Below are 17,591 nucleotides of genomic sequence, written 5' to 3' on the forward strand. Positions count from 1 at the left end.
ACAGAAAACTGAACTGTCACCACTTTGTTGAAGTAAGAGTTTGTTAAACACTGTTAAAAACCTACAATCAAGGTTTTTACATGCATCTGCTTATTCAGCCTATGTTAAAGGAGTGTTTCAGTCTGCCTTTTAGTTTAGGCACAATAAAGCACAGCCAATCAGAACAGAGCACATTTGAATGTACCAGTCTTAAAGGCACAGTTACAAAAACAGCCTATTTCAATCTGAGGATTTAAGGGAGGTTAGAAAATGATCAAAAATAAATCACAACTGTTTGGTACATAAAACCAAACAAACATCATAAGCAGACCTCAGAAGGGAAAATAAAATCAAATAAAGTAGGAATGATATCACTTTACTGGGCCAGAGTCAGTCGCTGACGCCGCTCGACATCATTTATGAAGAACCCTAGAGCACTTGAGCCGCAGTTGATATATGTAAATACGTCTTATCTCCTCTTGCTCTCAGTGCACACCCCACACACATCTACATTAGCAGGAAAGATCTGCTGAGTAGGCTGCTGACAAAGAGTAAAGCGTGCAGCAGTGAAGGAGCCAGAGCTGAGCTATAAACAGACTGCTCTTCCTCTCTGCTCTCTCAACACACTTATCTACCACTCGCTCCATTCTCTCACCTCTCTCTCTCTCTCTCTCTCTCTGTCTGTCTCTCTCTCTCTCTCTCTCTCTCTCTCTCTCTCTCTCTCTCTCTCTCTCTCTCTCTCTCTGTAACTCACAGCCAGCTCACTTCCTCACTGATCAGCCTCCACTGCACTGTTTCCTGCTCACAGACACAGACACTGACACACACACACACACACACACACACACACACACACACACACACACACACACACACACACAGAGAGAGAGAGAGAGACAAATGCACACTGACACACTGATCTCGCTTTCTCTGTTTCCTCTGTCATTCATGCCCATTTTTAGCTTGTGAACGCTAACTGATCCTCTCACTTGCTGAGCAAAAGTCTTTTTGTTAATAAATCATGATTTGTTTGCTTGGTAGCATTTAAAAATCTATTTTTGGCAAATGCAAATGACTCACTATTTTTTGTCCCTTATACAGTTGATGCAGAAACAAAGCATCAACAAATCTGAAAAACTAATCGTTCCATCCCTAATCACAATATTGAGTTTTTCTGTTCAATGAGGTGGAACTACATGAACTACTATACTATATAAAATGTCATATCACACAGTGTGCTGCACTGAACCCAGTTAAACAGAACTAAGCTTTTTTTTGTAATGAAACATGGCAGACATATTTTTACCAGACATATTTCTAAGCAATTTTGGCCCATTCATCATGAAAGTTTGACATAATATAGAGGACAAAATATATTTTCAAATTATGTAAAAACTGGAAACCAACAAAAATGGAGATACAAGCTTTTGTTTTTCCAACAGCAACGATATTCATGGTATGCTTGATGTCATTTTTCAAAATTAATGACAAAATATTGCCCACCTCTATGCCCAGACACATACAGAAATATACAGAATACAGCAGAGTGACACACAGATTGACACAGACACATACCTGTATACACTGGGGCTGAATGATTTGGGGATGACATATAATTGCAGTTTCTCTGATTGTTTGAATGGTACAGCAAAATAACTAACTTACACAATTCTCCACCCCACTGATCAGCCATGTTTGGTGTTCAAATTTTGTGTAAATGTGCTTTTTTACATTCCTTTACGACAACTTTGATTCATGTCAGATATAATTAAACTATGACAGTGATTTGAAAATTGTACTCTTTGAAACTGTGATTTCAATATGAAATGATTAATCGCACCCATGCCCCCACCAACTGACACACAAACATTAACACACACACACACACACACACACACACACACACACACACACACACATACACACACCCCTAGGCTGAAACAGACACACATCCCTGTATCAGTGTGGTGTAAAAGTGAAACCTTAGTGAGTTTCCTGCAGCGCTGCCTCAGTTTCCTGCCTTTCTCCTTTCTCTCCTAATGGGAACAGAGGGCTTCACCACTGAGCCCTCTCATCATAGCTATCTCAAAGGAAAACCAACATTATCACATATCACAGCCTGACTGGCACCAGGGGACTGGTTACTGCTCAACACTGCTAAACACTCTCAGGACCATACAAACTTCGCCTCAGGGTCATCCTTTATAGATTTGTACTTAGAAGTTGTCTAATGCTTAAAATGCTGTGGCATTCAGTTACAGGCAAAAACAAACACAGCTCGGACTTCAGACAACTATGGCTTGTTGCTACTTAACTATTTAGCTGCACTATTCAAACTGAATTACACAATCACATGATTAATTGTATAGTGCCATAATGAATTGCATATACATATATTACAATATATATAAACATATTCAAGTCTGTGCATCTGACTTTTTTTGCCATGGCAAAAATACCCAAAAATATAAAAATGTTTTTTTTTCTTCCTACAAATCAGGACTATACACACACAATAACTTTTAATCAAATTCAAAATTATATTAAATTTACATCATATTAAAATATCTCCTCTTCTACTTATAAGCATAAAGCTGATATAGACTGAATTTTAGAATCTGTACATTCCACATAATTTCTCCCCTTGTTTTGAGTTCAAAGTGAGACTGTGTATCAAACAACACCACACCTTTGTTATGTGTGGCAATAGAAGCAACATCTAGAGGGGTAAAACCCTATTTTCCTGGAGAGTCCTTCAGAGAGCTAAAGAACAGCCTTTCACAATTGTGACTGATTCATCATGAGCTTGTGTGGATGTCAGGGTGGAGAGGTGTAGGCGATGAGCATCATTCATTACTCCCCATCTGCTATCAATTAAAGCAGTGGAATGACTCCTTAGACTCTGCTCCACTGCCATCAACTAGGGGAGTAATTATTCATAAGGTTTTAGGCTCTATGTGGTTTTGTATAAGGTCAAGATTCAATAGGAGTTTAAATATTTTATAGTTTAAAGGGTATGATTGTTTTTACAGTGCTCTAATTATATGCTGCGAAGATTTGGCTCAGAAAAATACTATTATATAATTATATAATATTTATATATAAATTATATATAATAATTGTATTATTTTACAAACGTAAGCAGGTCCTTGTGCAGAATGATGATCTTATAAAACAGTGCCATACACAATACACACATATATAGAATGCACCCAGTGGTCATCCTAGGTCACCAACAGTTGATTCCAACAAATGAGAGACCATAGGAAGAGACTGAGAGATGTACTGATACAATTTAAAATTTCAACACACTGTTTTAAACATTTGTTCTTTCCAGTTTTTACAGTGCATTGGAAAACTGTGAACTCAAATCTCTGCTAAAACCACGATCCATATTAATCTTTGAACCTTAAGTTTATTACTCAGTTATTAATCTTAAGACCTGTTATTCAGTCTTCTGTGAAAGTAATATGTAAGGTACATGGTTAGGGGAGTGAGGAACTTAAGTGTGGACCCATATACAGGCTCTTCAAGATTTAAGAGGTAAACAGAGGTCAACACAGGTTGTCTATTGTATATGAATTGTTTAAATACACCCATAAACATTTACCCTAAAACTACATTTACTAGATGGTTGTGGTGAATAACTTTATTACAAATGTCTGAAAGCATTACTGACTACGTGGGTCTGGGTGGATCCAAACCTTTGAGCAACTCAGGCAAACGGCCAACTGGTGACTGCAACACATAGGAAGCAACAGATACTGGATTATGTGACTACAGACTGATCAGGAACTAGTTTACACAGCTGGACATGAGAAAGATAGATGGGGGAGAACCAAGAAAACCCGCATGGGAAAGTACATTGGATTAGAAGAAGAAAAGTGAAGTGAAACAAGGAGAAAGTGAAAAATAAAAGAACACCGACGGAGGAAGAATACAGAGTAGGATAAGAAGTACACTGGGGGAAGAGAGAGGAGTGATTGACATATGAGAAGATTACAGGACAGTAAGTTTAGAGGAGACCGTGAGAATTGGCAAAGAGAAAGGCAGTGTGAGAGGCAGACAGAGAAAGAAAAAGAGCCAGAAAGAGAAAGAAACACAGAGGGGAAAAGAGCAAAAGATTAAGACTGAAGGACAATCAGTTTTCTATCTTGAGCTGTCCAGAGAATTAGTGATGTAGAATCACGACCAAGACCAAGCAGCTAACACCTCCTACACCTCCTACGCCACACAGAGTTCTTCTCCTTCTGTTCTCCTCCTCCTCCATTTCAAGTTTCTTTTTTCTATGGATGCACTGATTTGGAATTTCTGGGCCAACGATGATCAACAATAATTACCGTCTGTTAAGACAGGTCACTTCCATAAAGATAGAACAGTGGTTAATTTTACACAGCAATAACATACATACATTTTACATGGCAGGTAAAGTTAATATTTACATATTTATCAGCAGCTCTTATCTAGAGTGACTTATAGCAGTAGGTGTCTTGCTCAACTGGTATAACAGTGGAGTTCCTGCTTGAACAGAGAACTGAACTTCAAATCTTTTGTGTAGGCACTGGTGTGACCATGCTTCATCTCAGTGAGCTTAAAGGGGCAAAAATCTCCAGGACTAGTCAGTATACATGGGTCAGAGTGTGTGTGAACACAAAAAGGGCACCCAATTATGGGATGCAATTAACAGCTACAATTTCAGTATTAGACTTATCTGTATGCGATATATCCACATCGGACTCTCTTCCAACTGGTCTCCTTCACTCACATTTTTCTTCCATTCAGTCTCCACCCTCAGTTTTTCTAATCCAATCTTTCCCCTCACCCCTGTTGTCCTCCATTCATATCTCACTACTCTCTGCAGCTCACCATCAACATCAAACCCTTTTAACCTCTCTTTGACCCCAATCACTCACACTCTGACTCTCTCTGTACTGCTTTCTCTCACTGTTCAGCATACCCCTGTACTCTCCCCATAACCCCCACCTCCACCCACCCCCCACCCACTCTGTCTGTGACGTAATGTCCCTAGGCATGTGCTCTAGCTAGCAGAATGACCTCAGCCATATATGAATGCTAGGTGTGGCCCACTGAGAGGAGAAGAAACAGAGGGGGCGGATGGAGTGCATGAGCTACGGCAGAGGAGAGAAAGACAGATGATGGTCGCCTTCCATCTTCCTTCCATTTGCTCACAATGGAAGATCTGCCCTTATTGGTTATTATATTAGCACTGCATTGTCTGTGGCCATAAACAGTGAATCTGTCATGAGGCAAGTGAATTCAGGGCTGTTACTGCAGTGTCTCAATATTCAAACAATCTATATCAAACGTGGCACACTCAGATACAGTTACGTTGTCGGAATTTTTATAATGAAGTAAAAAATGTGTTCTTTGATCACGAGCCAAATTTGTTTGTGGATCCAAACTAGAATGTTTTGCAATTTTGTGATTTACAGTAAAAAAAAAACAACCACTCCCAGTCTCTTGATGTTCTCTTGGCTTGCACTCAATTGCTCACACACACACACACACACACACACACACAGCCTCCCAGCATTTCCAGAGTTTTAAGAGGATCAGAATGGGAGAGTAAAGCTCAATGCAACTCTGTGTTCCCTCTGAAGGAGCAACGCCCTGCCTATCACACTCAGCTGCCCACTTTTCTCCCTCTTTCTTTTCCTGGTCTGTGGATGAAAAGGAGAATTCTAATTTCATTCAGTGCAGCAATACGTCTGCAGATTGTTTACTCCAGCATAGAGCTAATTATTTTTATAATAAAATCACAATTTTAAGTATGGCCATTTTTAAAAGATCCTACAAAACGTAATTTGACAAAGGGCACGTGAAGTTTTGCATATGACTGCACAGCCAATTAACATGGACAATATTTTTACACATTTCCCAAAGTTCCATTGGCTTCTAATATAAATCTGTTTTAACTCAATGAGCTTCTTGTTCTTTTTGATGTATAGGGAAATGATTGTCTGTGGTAACTGACAATATGTTACAGCTGCTGTAGACAGAGATTAGGTTGAAAAAAAGGCAGAGTATTCCAGTTTAACTCTGGTGGTGGGAAACATAAAATATACACAAACTGAATTAGAAACCTATCTGTAGCCTAATCCGCATTACAGCGGAGCATAGTAGGGTCATTCTAAACGTGTGTTTAGCCTCTCACAGTAAACCACTGACATTATAAAGCCACAGAGTTCAGATAAACTAGTTAAACATGAGCCAGTCTTGTAAGTATGGCAGCTATTTAGAATGTCGGAAAAATCAAAGGACTGTCAAAGAAACTCATTAACTCTGCTCAACTGCAAACTCTCGCTTTTCTTTCTCACTGACAGCTGTCCTCCCTTTGGTCTGCTACTTTCCAGCAGAGAAATCTGTAGAGTCAAGCAGTCACAACCAGTCACAGCGCACACAACATGCAGTGCATATGGTCCACTGCACACTTATTGTGATTATCTGATAGACAATGAACTCAAGCATAATTCTGAATGGGTATGTTTAATAAATACTGCCTCCATTGTTGATGTCTGAGATAATATTCATCAGCAAGGGCATTTAATTTGGATTTTTTTTTTGTCCAATTCCACATCCTCTGGATACAGGCCACCTCCCTAAGGGCCAAACTTGGCTTGGAAAGGCTGATGGTAATCATTTGAATGCCTTGGACAGAGAGAAAGAGCAGACTTTGTTCGTGGATGGGTGTCAATGAGAGAGGAACGGAAAATGCCTGTAAAACACATATACACACACTCCCCACACCCATGCCATCCCCCACCTTTCCTCTTTCTCTGAACATAGACACATATTCATTATTCCCCACCTTTCCTCACCACTGGAAAACAAGCTAAAAACAGAGCATGGTTGCTCTAGTCATCCCTCCAGCTCTTTATTCATTCTGAAACACTGAGCCATACTCCATACTTAGGAGTTTCTTGGAATTGGAGTTTATCAGATCAGTTAAGCTTGGTTAACCTAAATAGTGTTTTCACAATTTGTTCTAAACTCTAAACCAGAGTTTGTTTTTCTGTGACACTGTATCTTTTTTCATTTGGTTAAAATGGTTTTGCATAGCAATGGATAAAGTGCACTGAATTATATCAGCAGGTGTTTGATGATTGGTCAGAAATTTGGCTGGGACTGAAGCAATTTCACATGCAAACCAAAACAACATTTTTAACTTTCACAAGCCTAACACTGTATAAAATCCAGATTCATCCCTCATATATACTCTCAATATAAATGTGTTATCCTACCTCTATTTGGTATTAAAATAAAGCCACTTATTACCTGAATGAACTTGACAATAAGGCTGCTGATGCTTGGCCTAACAAGTTCTGTGACTCATGTGCCAAAATCAAATGCATTGATTTGTTATTCTTTTACTGCTTGTCTGCTGTTATCAGCAAAATTAACCTAAAAACTACACAATGTAATAACAGTGAATTATTTTCTGTAATAGGCTAAACCCAGCACTCCTTCTGTAATAGTAGCCCTCACTGTAATGGAACAAAAAAACTTGCTAATAAACATGGCTGCACACCATGATATTATCAATATCATGCCTGGTACGTAACAATGACATGTCAATAGCTATCTGTGGTAATCTGTGGAAATTAGACATACACACTATCAGTCAAACGTTTGGTATTATATGTACAATTATTAATTGCTGTCAATTTATTCACTAATATCTTAGACAGCATATATTGACTTACCATACAATAGTCACAAAAAGGCATTTTATTATGTTTTATTTAATATTTCTGACCAAGGGCCAGATTCACAAAAGTGTTTTCAAAAAAAAAATCTTCTTAGATGTGTTTTTTCGTAACTTCATTCTTAAGAAAAAATGTTCCATAAAGATTATCTTATAGAATATTTGAGGACTTATGTTTTTTTTTTGTATTTAAGACCATTGGGCCTCATTCATCAACTAGTTTTAAGAAGCAGTTTTGATGAAGATTTTGACATTCACCAATGGTTTCTTATCTGGGATTCATTCTTGGGTAAGAACAGAATCTACACACTCTCAAGAGCTCAAAAATGAGACCATTTCTGAAAGAACACGTCATGGATCTTGCATAGATTTATTCTCAGGACCTTTCTCAAGAACAAATATAAGAAAAAACGATGAATGAGGTCCATTCTTATCAACTTCTTAGTGTTTGTCTTAAGAACCTATTTTTAAGAAAGTTTTCATGAAACCGGCCCCAAGTTCTTTATAAATATAACATTCTTTATAGATATACTGTGGAGCTGGGCGATATGGTGAAAAAGTTTTCATGATACACTATATAGGTCACAATATTTATTTTTTTAGACATCTGATCAGGAACAGAAAAAATAAGGGATGTAAATACATTTTAGAAAATACTCTCAAAAACTGTGAACCCAGTTTCCCTCGCCCGGATTAGGGTTACCGGGGCCTCACTCTGGAGCCAGGTTTGGGGGAGGGGCTCCTCGGCGAGCACCTGGTGGCCGGGCCTTTACCCATGGGTCCCGGCCAGGCTCAGCCGAATGAGCTACATGGGACCAATCTCCCATGGACCCACCACCTGTGGGAGAGGCATTTATGGAGGTCCGGTGCAATGTGGATCGGGTGGCGGCTGAAGGCGGGGGCCTTGGCGTTCCGATCCTCGGCTACTGAAACTGGCTCTCGGAACATGGAACGTAACATCTCTGGCAGGGAAAGAGCCCAAGCTAGTGTATGAGGATGAGAGACACCAACTAGATATAGTTGGGCTCACTCAACACATGGCAGGGCCTCTGGAACAGACTCTCTGGAGAGGGGTTGGACTTTATTCCATTCTGGAGTTGTTCAGGGTGAAAGGTGTCAGGCAGGAGTGGGCTTACCCTGGAGAGGGTACTGGAAAGTGCCCCCTGTGGGGACTCTATTGTCTTGCTGGGTGACTTCAACACTATGTGGGCAATGACAGTGAGACCTGGAAGGTCTGTGGAATGGCCTCTCCGATCTGAACCCGAGTGGTGTTTTGTTATTGGAGTTCTGCGCTCGCCACAGTCTGTCCATAACAAACACCATGTTCGAACACAAAGTGCTCAAACACTAAGTGCACATGGCATCAGGACACCTTAGGCCGCAGTTTGTTGATCGACTACGTAGTTGTGTCATCAGATTTGAGACCATGTGTTTTGGACACCCGGGTGAAGAGAGGAGCGGAGCTGTCAACCGATCACCGTGAAAATACCGGACAGACCTGGCAGACCCAAACAAGTTGTGAGGGTTTGTTGTGAATGTCTGGCAGAGGGACCTATCAGAAAGATCTTCAACTCCCACATCCGACAAAGCTTTGCCCTCTTACCGAGGGAGGCCGGTGACATTGAGTCCGAGTGGGCCCTGTTCCTTGCCTCCATTGCCGATGCAGCGGATCGGAGCTGTGGCCGCAAGGTTGTAGGAGCTTGTCGAGGCCGCAATCCCCAAACCTGATGGAGGACACCTCGAGTAAAGGAAGCCGTCAAGCTGAACAAAGATTCCTATTGGGGCAGGTTGGCTTGTGGGACTCTGGGGGCAAAAAATGGGTACCGAAGGGCCAAGCGGGTCGCAGCTTCAGCAGTTGCTGAGGCAAAAATTCGGGTGTGGGAGGAGTTTGGTGAGGCCATGGAGAAAGACTATCGACAGGCACCGAGAAGGTTCTGGCAAACCGTCAGGCACCTCAGGAGAGGAAAGCGGTTCCTGACCAACACTGTATACAGTGGGGCTGGGGGGCTGCTGACTTTGACTGGGGACGTCATTGGACAGTGGAAGGAATACTTCAAGGATCTTCTCAATCCCATCAATGATCCTACCCTAGAGGAGGCAGAGCTTGGAGATCTGAGCGAGGGTCCGTCCATCACTTGGGCTGAGGTAGCCAAGGTGGTTGAAAAACTCCTGTACAAATTAGCCACTGAGATCTCAAATCCACTGAGATTACAAATGACATGACAGAAGCTTCACCATTAAACTAATACAGCTGAAGCAAAGTTTTAGAAATAGATTACTTTGCCATTGTAGGCTGCAGGTTGTTAAATAAACCTAAGGCAAGAATAAACAATACTTGATGATGAACACTCAGTCAGGGTAAAACAAGACGGGTGGGTGCTTATTTATGTCTTCTCAAAACCTGCCCTTCCTCACCAGAAAAGTCTAAAGCTAAGCAGAAACCTTTGATACTGGAACAACTGTTAGTTTAGTCTGGTCCAGCTCCTGAACACTCAGGGGTTTTGCCCAGTCATGCCTTTATTGTGTGCCTTCCTAAATGAGGGAGTGAGGAGTGAGGAAAGGTGGATGTGCTGCCTTGTTTCCTCCTCTCTGCCCTCCTACAGTGAGGGAAGGAAGTAGGTGCTCTGGCATATTTTACTGAAGGCTTCCTGAAATAAGTCTGATCTGAGAGGAAAGGAAGCGGAGGCAACATTAAGGGGACGGACAATTCCTGTGCAGCTGAGAGGACCTCTGAAATCATATCCTGCCAAATTCCCCTCTGTACCCTGATCTAGATGAGAGAGCAGCCGAGCGAGCCAGAAAGAGAGAGAGTTATTGCAATATTTAATACATCACGGTATTTAATGATGTATGATTCTGCATTAATAATGTTAATAAATGTAAGCTTTCACAGTACTGCTACTTTATGCCACAAGAATGTCTCACAAATCTGACATAGCTTGTTTTGACTGGGCTTCTCTTAAGATTACATCAAATAGAAACTCACACAGCATTTTGAACATTAAATACACAGAAACTACACCTCCAGAAAGGAAACTTACTATTTGTTTTAAACCATTCTTTCCAAAGTATATGGGCATATGAATGACACACAGTACTGTACAGTACAGTACAGTAGTGTAAAGTCACAAACATCCCTTTCATTTATTTTCCTAGTCAAAACAGCCATTATGTACAAGCTATTATCATGTCAGCATCAGAAAAAAAGCTGAAAACATATTTCACTGAAAATGACACTGAAATCTCTGCAACAAAATATATAATAAATCCAGCCTTTGCCATTATAACAGCCATTCTTTTTGGGAGACTTACTTTCAGTTTTTTATGTTTTGGTGCTCTACCAGGTCTTGTATGGTTGTTAGGATTCTTATGTTTTAATCTTCCATTTTTTTTTAATTTATTTATTTTTTTTACTTATCTAACCTTCTCAGAAATACAGGGAGATTCACTCGAAAGAGGCCCTGAATTTTCTGTAGTAAATCTCGCTAGGACAAAGCAATCTGAACAAAACAAGGTGCAATGTGCTCCTCAGTATATGGAGCTTTGAGCAAGCCAGGATGCCTCTGCGTCAGACAATGAAGTAGGCACCGGACAGCTGTGCGACATTTGCACCTTCCAGGTGCATAACCCCGTACCCCTTCAAGTGTCTGGCAGAAAACGGATATCACTTCCAGTATCGCATGTAATACAATGGGTTACACATGCGTCAAGGTATGTAGTGTATTTTTTTGGTTCAAACTGCTTCATCCTAAGTCACAACATAATATTCAGGGCCTCTTTTGGGTGAATCTCCCTGTATTTCCTTAAGACATTTTAGATTTATATGAGAAAGAAATCTTTTAGGCAGCTAATGTGTGTTTGGAAAGTTACCAGCATGAATGCTCAACAGAAATAGATATGATGCTCACCATCTTTCACTTTCACTTACATACCAGTATAGACTATATTACTCAGTACTATCTGCAGATCACTGACATTTCATCTACCTCCGAGATCAACTCTATCTCAAGTCCTGGAATGCTACTGTTTATTTCTCCTTCCTGACTAATCCTGCCAATTTCCAATCATGATTATAGATTAGTCGCCTGGTTCCCCTGTTCATGAAATACAGATACAGCCTCATCATTTACAGATGGATTGCAGCCACATTAGCCTTTTGATAAATAAAGTATGCGACCAGATGCCAGGCCCCACCTACAGGGAAAATGATGGGAATAGGCACTAAACAGGCATTCTTGGATAATTAAATCTGACTGCAGTCACAGATAACCAGCCTCAGTGTCAGCACACAGAGAAGCTCAGCACCAAAATAATGTTTACCCAGGCTCATTTGGTGTTCCACAAAAACAAACTAATCCACTCACAAAAATATGATTATCTCTGCATCTCTGACACGATTCAGCCACAATACCACAAACATGCTAAACAGTAGCTGCAGTATGTAGCTAAAGCTTTGAATAATGAGTCTTTGAATTTTAATATGGACTATGGTAAAAGCCAAGCTTACATTCTGTCAAATTAATACAAGAACTAATAGGAATATGAAACAAATGTGCATAATTGCTCACCCAGCTACTTTAAATTAGTTTCTTTCCTCAGCTGAAAGTGCAGTGCATGCCTCCAAACTGCACCGCAAAACATCTCTTGTACTTTCCCTCACCTGCAAAATGTCCCTTAGGCTCCTCCTGTGTCCATCCACAATAGCAAATGGCCTCGTCCTCTCCAAGGGCTTAACTCCTCTGCTATGCCCTGGCACTAAAGACAAAGAATAAGACAGTGAATCATATAAATTATATACGAGTAGAAAAACATAATGAATACAGATGCTTCCAGACAGACGTTCTGCATGATAGAATTAAACAACTGACATCCTACCATGCTCTGTGGCATGTCTAAAAATGCTGAGCATGTCCACCTGACCATGCTTTTGGATGAAGATGGCAAGAAGGATAGATTTACAAAAGAACACACACACACACACACACACACACACACACACACACACACACACACACACACACACATATATATATACATATATATGTGTGTATATATATATATATATATATAAGGAAAAACAGAAGAGCAGCTGTTTCTCAGGTGACCAAAAAAAAAGACCTTAAAGCACAACAAAGCCATCAGACCCCCTCCAATGCCTGTCCAATGCTACACAGAAAGGGATTTTTATAGTAGGTTTGAAGTGCATAAACCCCTTATTATGAAGGTGAATATATATATGAATGCAGTCTGATGAGACATCCTTCACCATTTTTTCCACAAGTGGGAGAGTGCATGTGTGGCTTACACCAAGAGAACAGCACAGGCCTGAACACTTGAAGGGGTCTGGTGGCTTTGTTGTGCTTTAGGGTCATTTTTCCAGCATGGTTTGAGTCCACTTGCTCTTCTGAATGATCACCTTTATCCTATGATGAAACACTTCTATATTCATATATACTATATTTGTTCTATATACAATCTATATTTCTCCTGTCACACTTCTTTATTGTACAGCTTTTACATCCATAAAGAACCACAGAGAAGACCACAACCTGGAAGCGAGTTGGCTCTTTCTAGATGTCAGTGCCACATCCACAGGGCACGAGAGGTCACTGAATGGTTTCATGAGTATGAAAATGATCAGATACCGAGGACTTTGCAGTACCTCTATGGGAGATTTTGAGGTGGTAGGCAGTGTTATCCATCACCATCATCAAAACACCAACTGATGGATTACATTTGAAAGCATGTTGTTCCATCTCTCATGTACAGCTCCAGAATAATCAATTACATTGACTTCCTTCTTGAATTCCTTGGCTTTTTCAGTGGTCCATTGAATAGCGACCGAAAATCGAGGGGAGGTCAGCATTTCTTATTTTCAGGTCTAACTGTTACTTTCTGGTAGCCAACTGGATATGACAGAGAACCCAACCCAACCTAGTTGATACTAGGGGTTACAATATCCATTTAAATATTATTTTTTTCTATACACTGCTTACAGGAGAATATTGTGAACACAAATATAGTTTCATTTTGACCTATCAAGCTTTGAAATATTACATATACTGACATAAACTGGAAAACACTCCAAGATAGTCCTACAAAAACCACAAAATTCCCCTGTGCTGCACCCAAAACCATTTATACTTTGTGTAGGTTTAGATGTATGTTTTCTATGAAAATGACTTGTTTGTGATCAATATACTTTCAATAGGTTTTGGGACTTGGACAAGAAAAAAAGAAAAACGCTGGAATTTACTTTTGAAATTATGTATTGTTACAGTCTGAGGAACATAATTAACATCACCGCTTTCTATTCATTAATCTGCCTGCAACTATGTGAAACTTAGGATGAAATTCATCCTTATCATTACCTCTACAACACCACAGCCAACAAGGAGACTATGTGTCACAGACAAGCATCTTCATGTGGGAAAAACATAAGGGTCAAATGAGGACAAGCAATAATTCTAGTGTATAATGTATAACTGGCCAAACATGAACTCAATGTACTTGACTATAATGTGCATGTTTCCTTGACATCTACAGTTACAGTAGTGGAGATCTGTCCATGTGTGGTGAAGTTTCTCAGGCGACTCTTGGGAAATAGCAGCTGCACATAATGTTTGTGTGTGTTTTATGCCTGTGTGACAGCAAAGGCAATGTATTTAAATTAAAATCTGAACTATACACATTTTGAAAGTCAGAGTAGTAACAATATTTATGACTTTTAAAATGACATTATTCAATACTGCTGCTGTTCATTCATTCTATAATTTCTCAAGCAGCCACATATATATGCTTGCGCTGCCTGCAAGTGCAGTAACTCTGTATAACATTCACATTGTCTTTTCTAAGACATTTAGAGTGCAGTTTGTATTTAGTAAACTATTGCTAAAAAGTTGTGCCCAAAATATTAACATAGTAATACTAATCCTACTAAGATTCATTTTGGGAAGATCTGGTGTTGTCTACACTCCCCTTAGACGACACAATGCTGTCTTATTCACTTCCTTTTTTGCTATACTGTAAATGACATCTGTGCTCAAACTATTACATCATCATCCAAGATCTTGTGGTTGGATAGTGTAGTGGTTAACACCTCTGCCTTCTACACTGTTGACTTGGGTGAAATCCCCAACTAGGCAAACACCCTACACTATACCAATAAGAGTCCTTGGGCAAGACTTCTAACACTGTCTTGGCCTACCTATGTAAAATGATCAAATTGTAAGTCGCTCTGGATAAGAGCGTCAGCCAAATGCCAGAAATGTAAATCGAATTTTCTCACATGAATCATAACAACACTGTGTACCATATGGTGACCATGACAGTGAAGTACCATCCTGTGGTCAGACCTGAGAGAAGTGTTTGTGCATACTGAATTTGAGTAAACATTCATACATGTTGGCTCTTTACTCACTACTGAGCTTCATAGTCAGAACCCTTGACACTGAACTTACTTTACAATATTTAATTTTTGCTAAGTTGTAAAAAAAAACAACAAGGGCTTAGTTTATTAACTTCATTCACACTTCTTGTCCTTGTTAAGCCCATATATTTACATACTCCAGTTTGAACCTATCACATTTTTCTTGCTTGATGTTATTTAACAAACTCAACAATTATCTATTAAGACAAATGTGGTAAGTGCTATATAGAGAGACTTAATTTACTTTAGTGTACACTCTTTTAAAATAATTGTACCAAAGAAGGTTCTCTGAAGCAATGCCATAAACGATCCACTTTTGGTTCCCTCAAGAGCCTTACAATTTCAAGGGTCTATATCATGAAAATAACAAAACTGTTTTTTGTTTGTTTGTTTTGGAATAAAAGAGTTTGATGTATGTAAATATTGTCAAAGTGTTAAATCATACCATTCTCTCCCCAGTCCATAGAGTCCATATGAGCAGCAAAAAGAGCCCGTTTTGTCAAAAAATCTAATGCATTTACATATATCCATCTATTCAGCCTGCAGTAGTTTAGCTCTTCCCATTCTTGCTGAAGTCAGAAGAATTATTTCATCCTAGACTGCCTTTTGACTGAAGCACAATATAGGACATTCAATCAGAATACAGCATATTTACATACATCAGTCTTCAAGGCGTAGTAACAAAAAAAAACCTGTTTAATTATAAGAGACAAACAGATACTGGAAAATGGACATGTAAATATTAAGCATGACTGTTTTTGCTTCAGAAAACCATAATGACTGAGGAGGAGTTCTCACAGGAAAGGACAAGTAGAAAGGATCCTATTGACCTAATGACAGACTACAGAGCACAGGAATTTATTTCTGATTCAAAGTTAAACGCAATTTTGTGATTGCTTAAATATACCTAATTCAATTAATTAATTTCCAGATTTAGTAGGTATGTCTGAGCAAAGAAATCAGCAAAATAAAGTAAATCTTCCATGCTTCGCTTTGTGTGAATGGGAAGCCATGTGGTTGGTGGCCTGCACCGTAAATCTGACAGGTGCTGATCTGACTCCTCGTGCAAGTGCACGAGGTGCACAAGACACAGCCTGCTGAAAAGTGCCCTCATGGCAAACAGTTCAATGCCACATAAAGCTTTTCAAATTTGTTTTCTTTTTATATGTGGCACATAAATATAGCAAGTTATCTGTGTATAAAGCGCTCTTTGTATAGTATGGAGAGAAAACACACCTCTATGCTCTTAAAAGGTTCCTAAATGGCTCTTGGCTTGGATATAACTTGTACAGATGAGCCTTGGGCTAATAACTGAGATTACTGAATATTAAGATCATTTAAATACTGCCAATATTATGCAAATGATACTTTTTCATGCAGTGTGATTTCTTAAATTGCTTCACTTTTAGTTGAAATTCCTCTTGTACAATGATTCAATTCATTGTTCAGTTAAAAATGCATGCTATGGTATCATTTATCAAGATAATTCCACAGACAGTATCCGTTTGTCTGTATTTACATTACAGAACTTTTACCTTATGTGTTTTCTGAACTTTAAAAATGCTTTTCACACAGCAAATTACATAAGTGGTTCTTTAAAGAACCATCCAGTGAAATGTTCTTTAAGGAACCATGGTTCCAAATAGTCCCTTGTTGTATCTTTATAGTACCAATCATTTTAGTAACTTACATTACAAGCCTACACAGTGCAGCTCCCCTAACCAAGGCTCAGTGATTGACTGACTCATACCTGAGTGTGAGGAGTGAGATATTTCAGGGCTGTTTGGTCCATATCTGTCTGCAGCAGCTCTGCTATCAGTATTCTGCACTCCCACAGGTGCAGATGATGCTGCTGGCTCGCCATCTTCCAGCGGTCCAAGGCTAGTGGTTCCAGGTAATAGAGTCTGTGTGGAGGCCAGAAGAGGAGGAGTGCCCTCAAACAGCAGCACAGTGAGAAAGGCTCGCCATAAAACCGTTATCAGGTGGCAATCGGGGCTCATCCTCCTCTATGTTTCATTACACACCAGAGAAAGCAAAAAGGTCCAGATCTAGAGCAAGTCTGACCTCTCACAGCTCTCGCAGGACCTCCACTGTGCCAGCACTAATCAGAAGACTTAAATCCAGTCCTTAGCCAGTCTGTGGAACAGGAACACAGCGCCTGGCTGATCGCACAGGCACTAAAACAGTAGTGTAGAAACGAGTAAAGGCGTAGTAGCTCGTGTCTTGACTCGTTCACTTGCTGCTGAGTCTACGTTCAAAACTGAAGGCTGTAATTCGGCCCAGTCCACTTATCACTCTTCCAGAATCAGTTTCACCGTGACGAGAAAGGAAATCGCTCCTACTTTTTCTCAGCTCCTAACCTCCGTAGATCTCCCTCTCGCCTCGCTGCGGCCGCACGGCTGTGGAGCTCTCGCTGAAGTGAGTGTTTACATGGAGGAATCGCGTCTAGCTCCGAGC

At 39.9% G+C, this 17,591-nt stretch overlaps 1 protein-coding gene across 4 annotated transcripts in view; it reads right to left on the reverse strand.

The window, feature by feature from the left end:
- Nucleotides 1–17,562, reverse strand: part of adam15 (ADAM metallopeptidase domain 15) — a 44,327-nt gene extending 26,765 nt beyond the window's left edge. For all 4 annotated transcript variants that reach the window (XM_017713119.2, XM_037537165.1, XM_017713117.2 and 1 more), the window contains exons 1-2: nt 16,885–17,562; nt 12,366–12,460 (exon numbers count right to left, since the gene is read on the reverse strand). In XM_017713119.2, the coding sequence (XP_017568608.1) occupies nt 12,366–12,460; nt 16,885–17,134 (345 nt within the window). In that variant the 5' untranslated portion in view covers nt 17,135–17,562. The remainder of the gene's footprint in view (nt 1–12,365; nt 12,461–16,884) is intronic.
- Nucleotides 17,563–17,591: the final 29 nt, after the last annotated feature.

This window comes from Pygocentrus nattereri, chromosome 3 (assembly GCF_015220715.1).
Source record: "Pygocentrus nattereri isolate fPygNat1 chromosome 3, fPygNat1.pri, whole genome shotgun sequence".
NCBI classification, from domain to species: domain Eukaryota; kingdom Metazoa; phylum Chordata; class Actinopteri; order Characiformes; family Serrasalmidae; genus Pygocentrus; species Pygocentrus nattereri.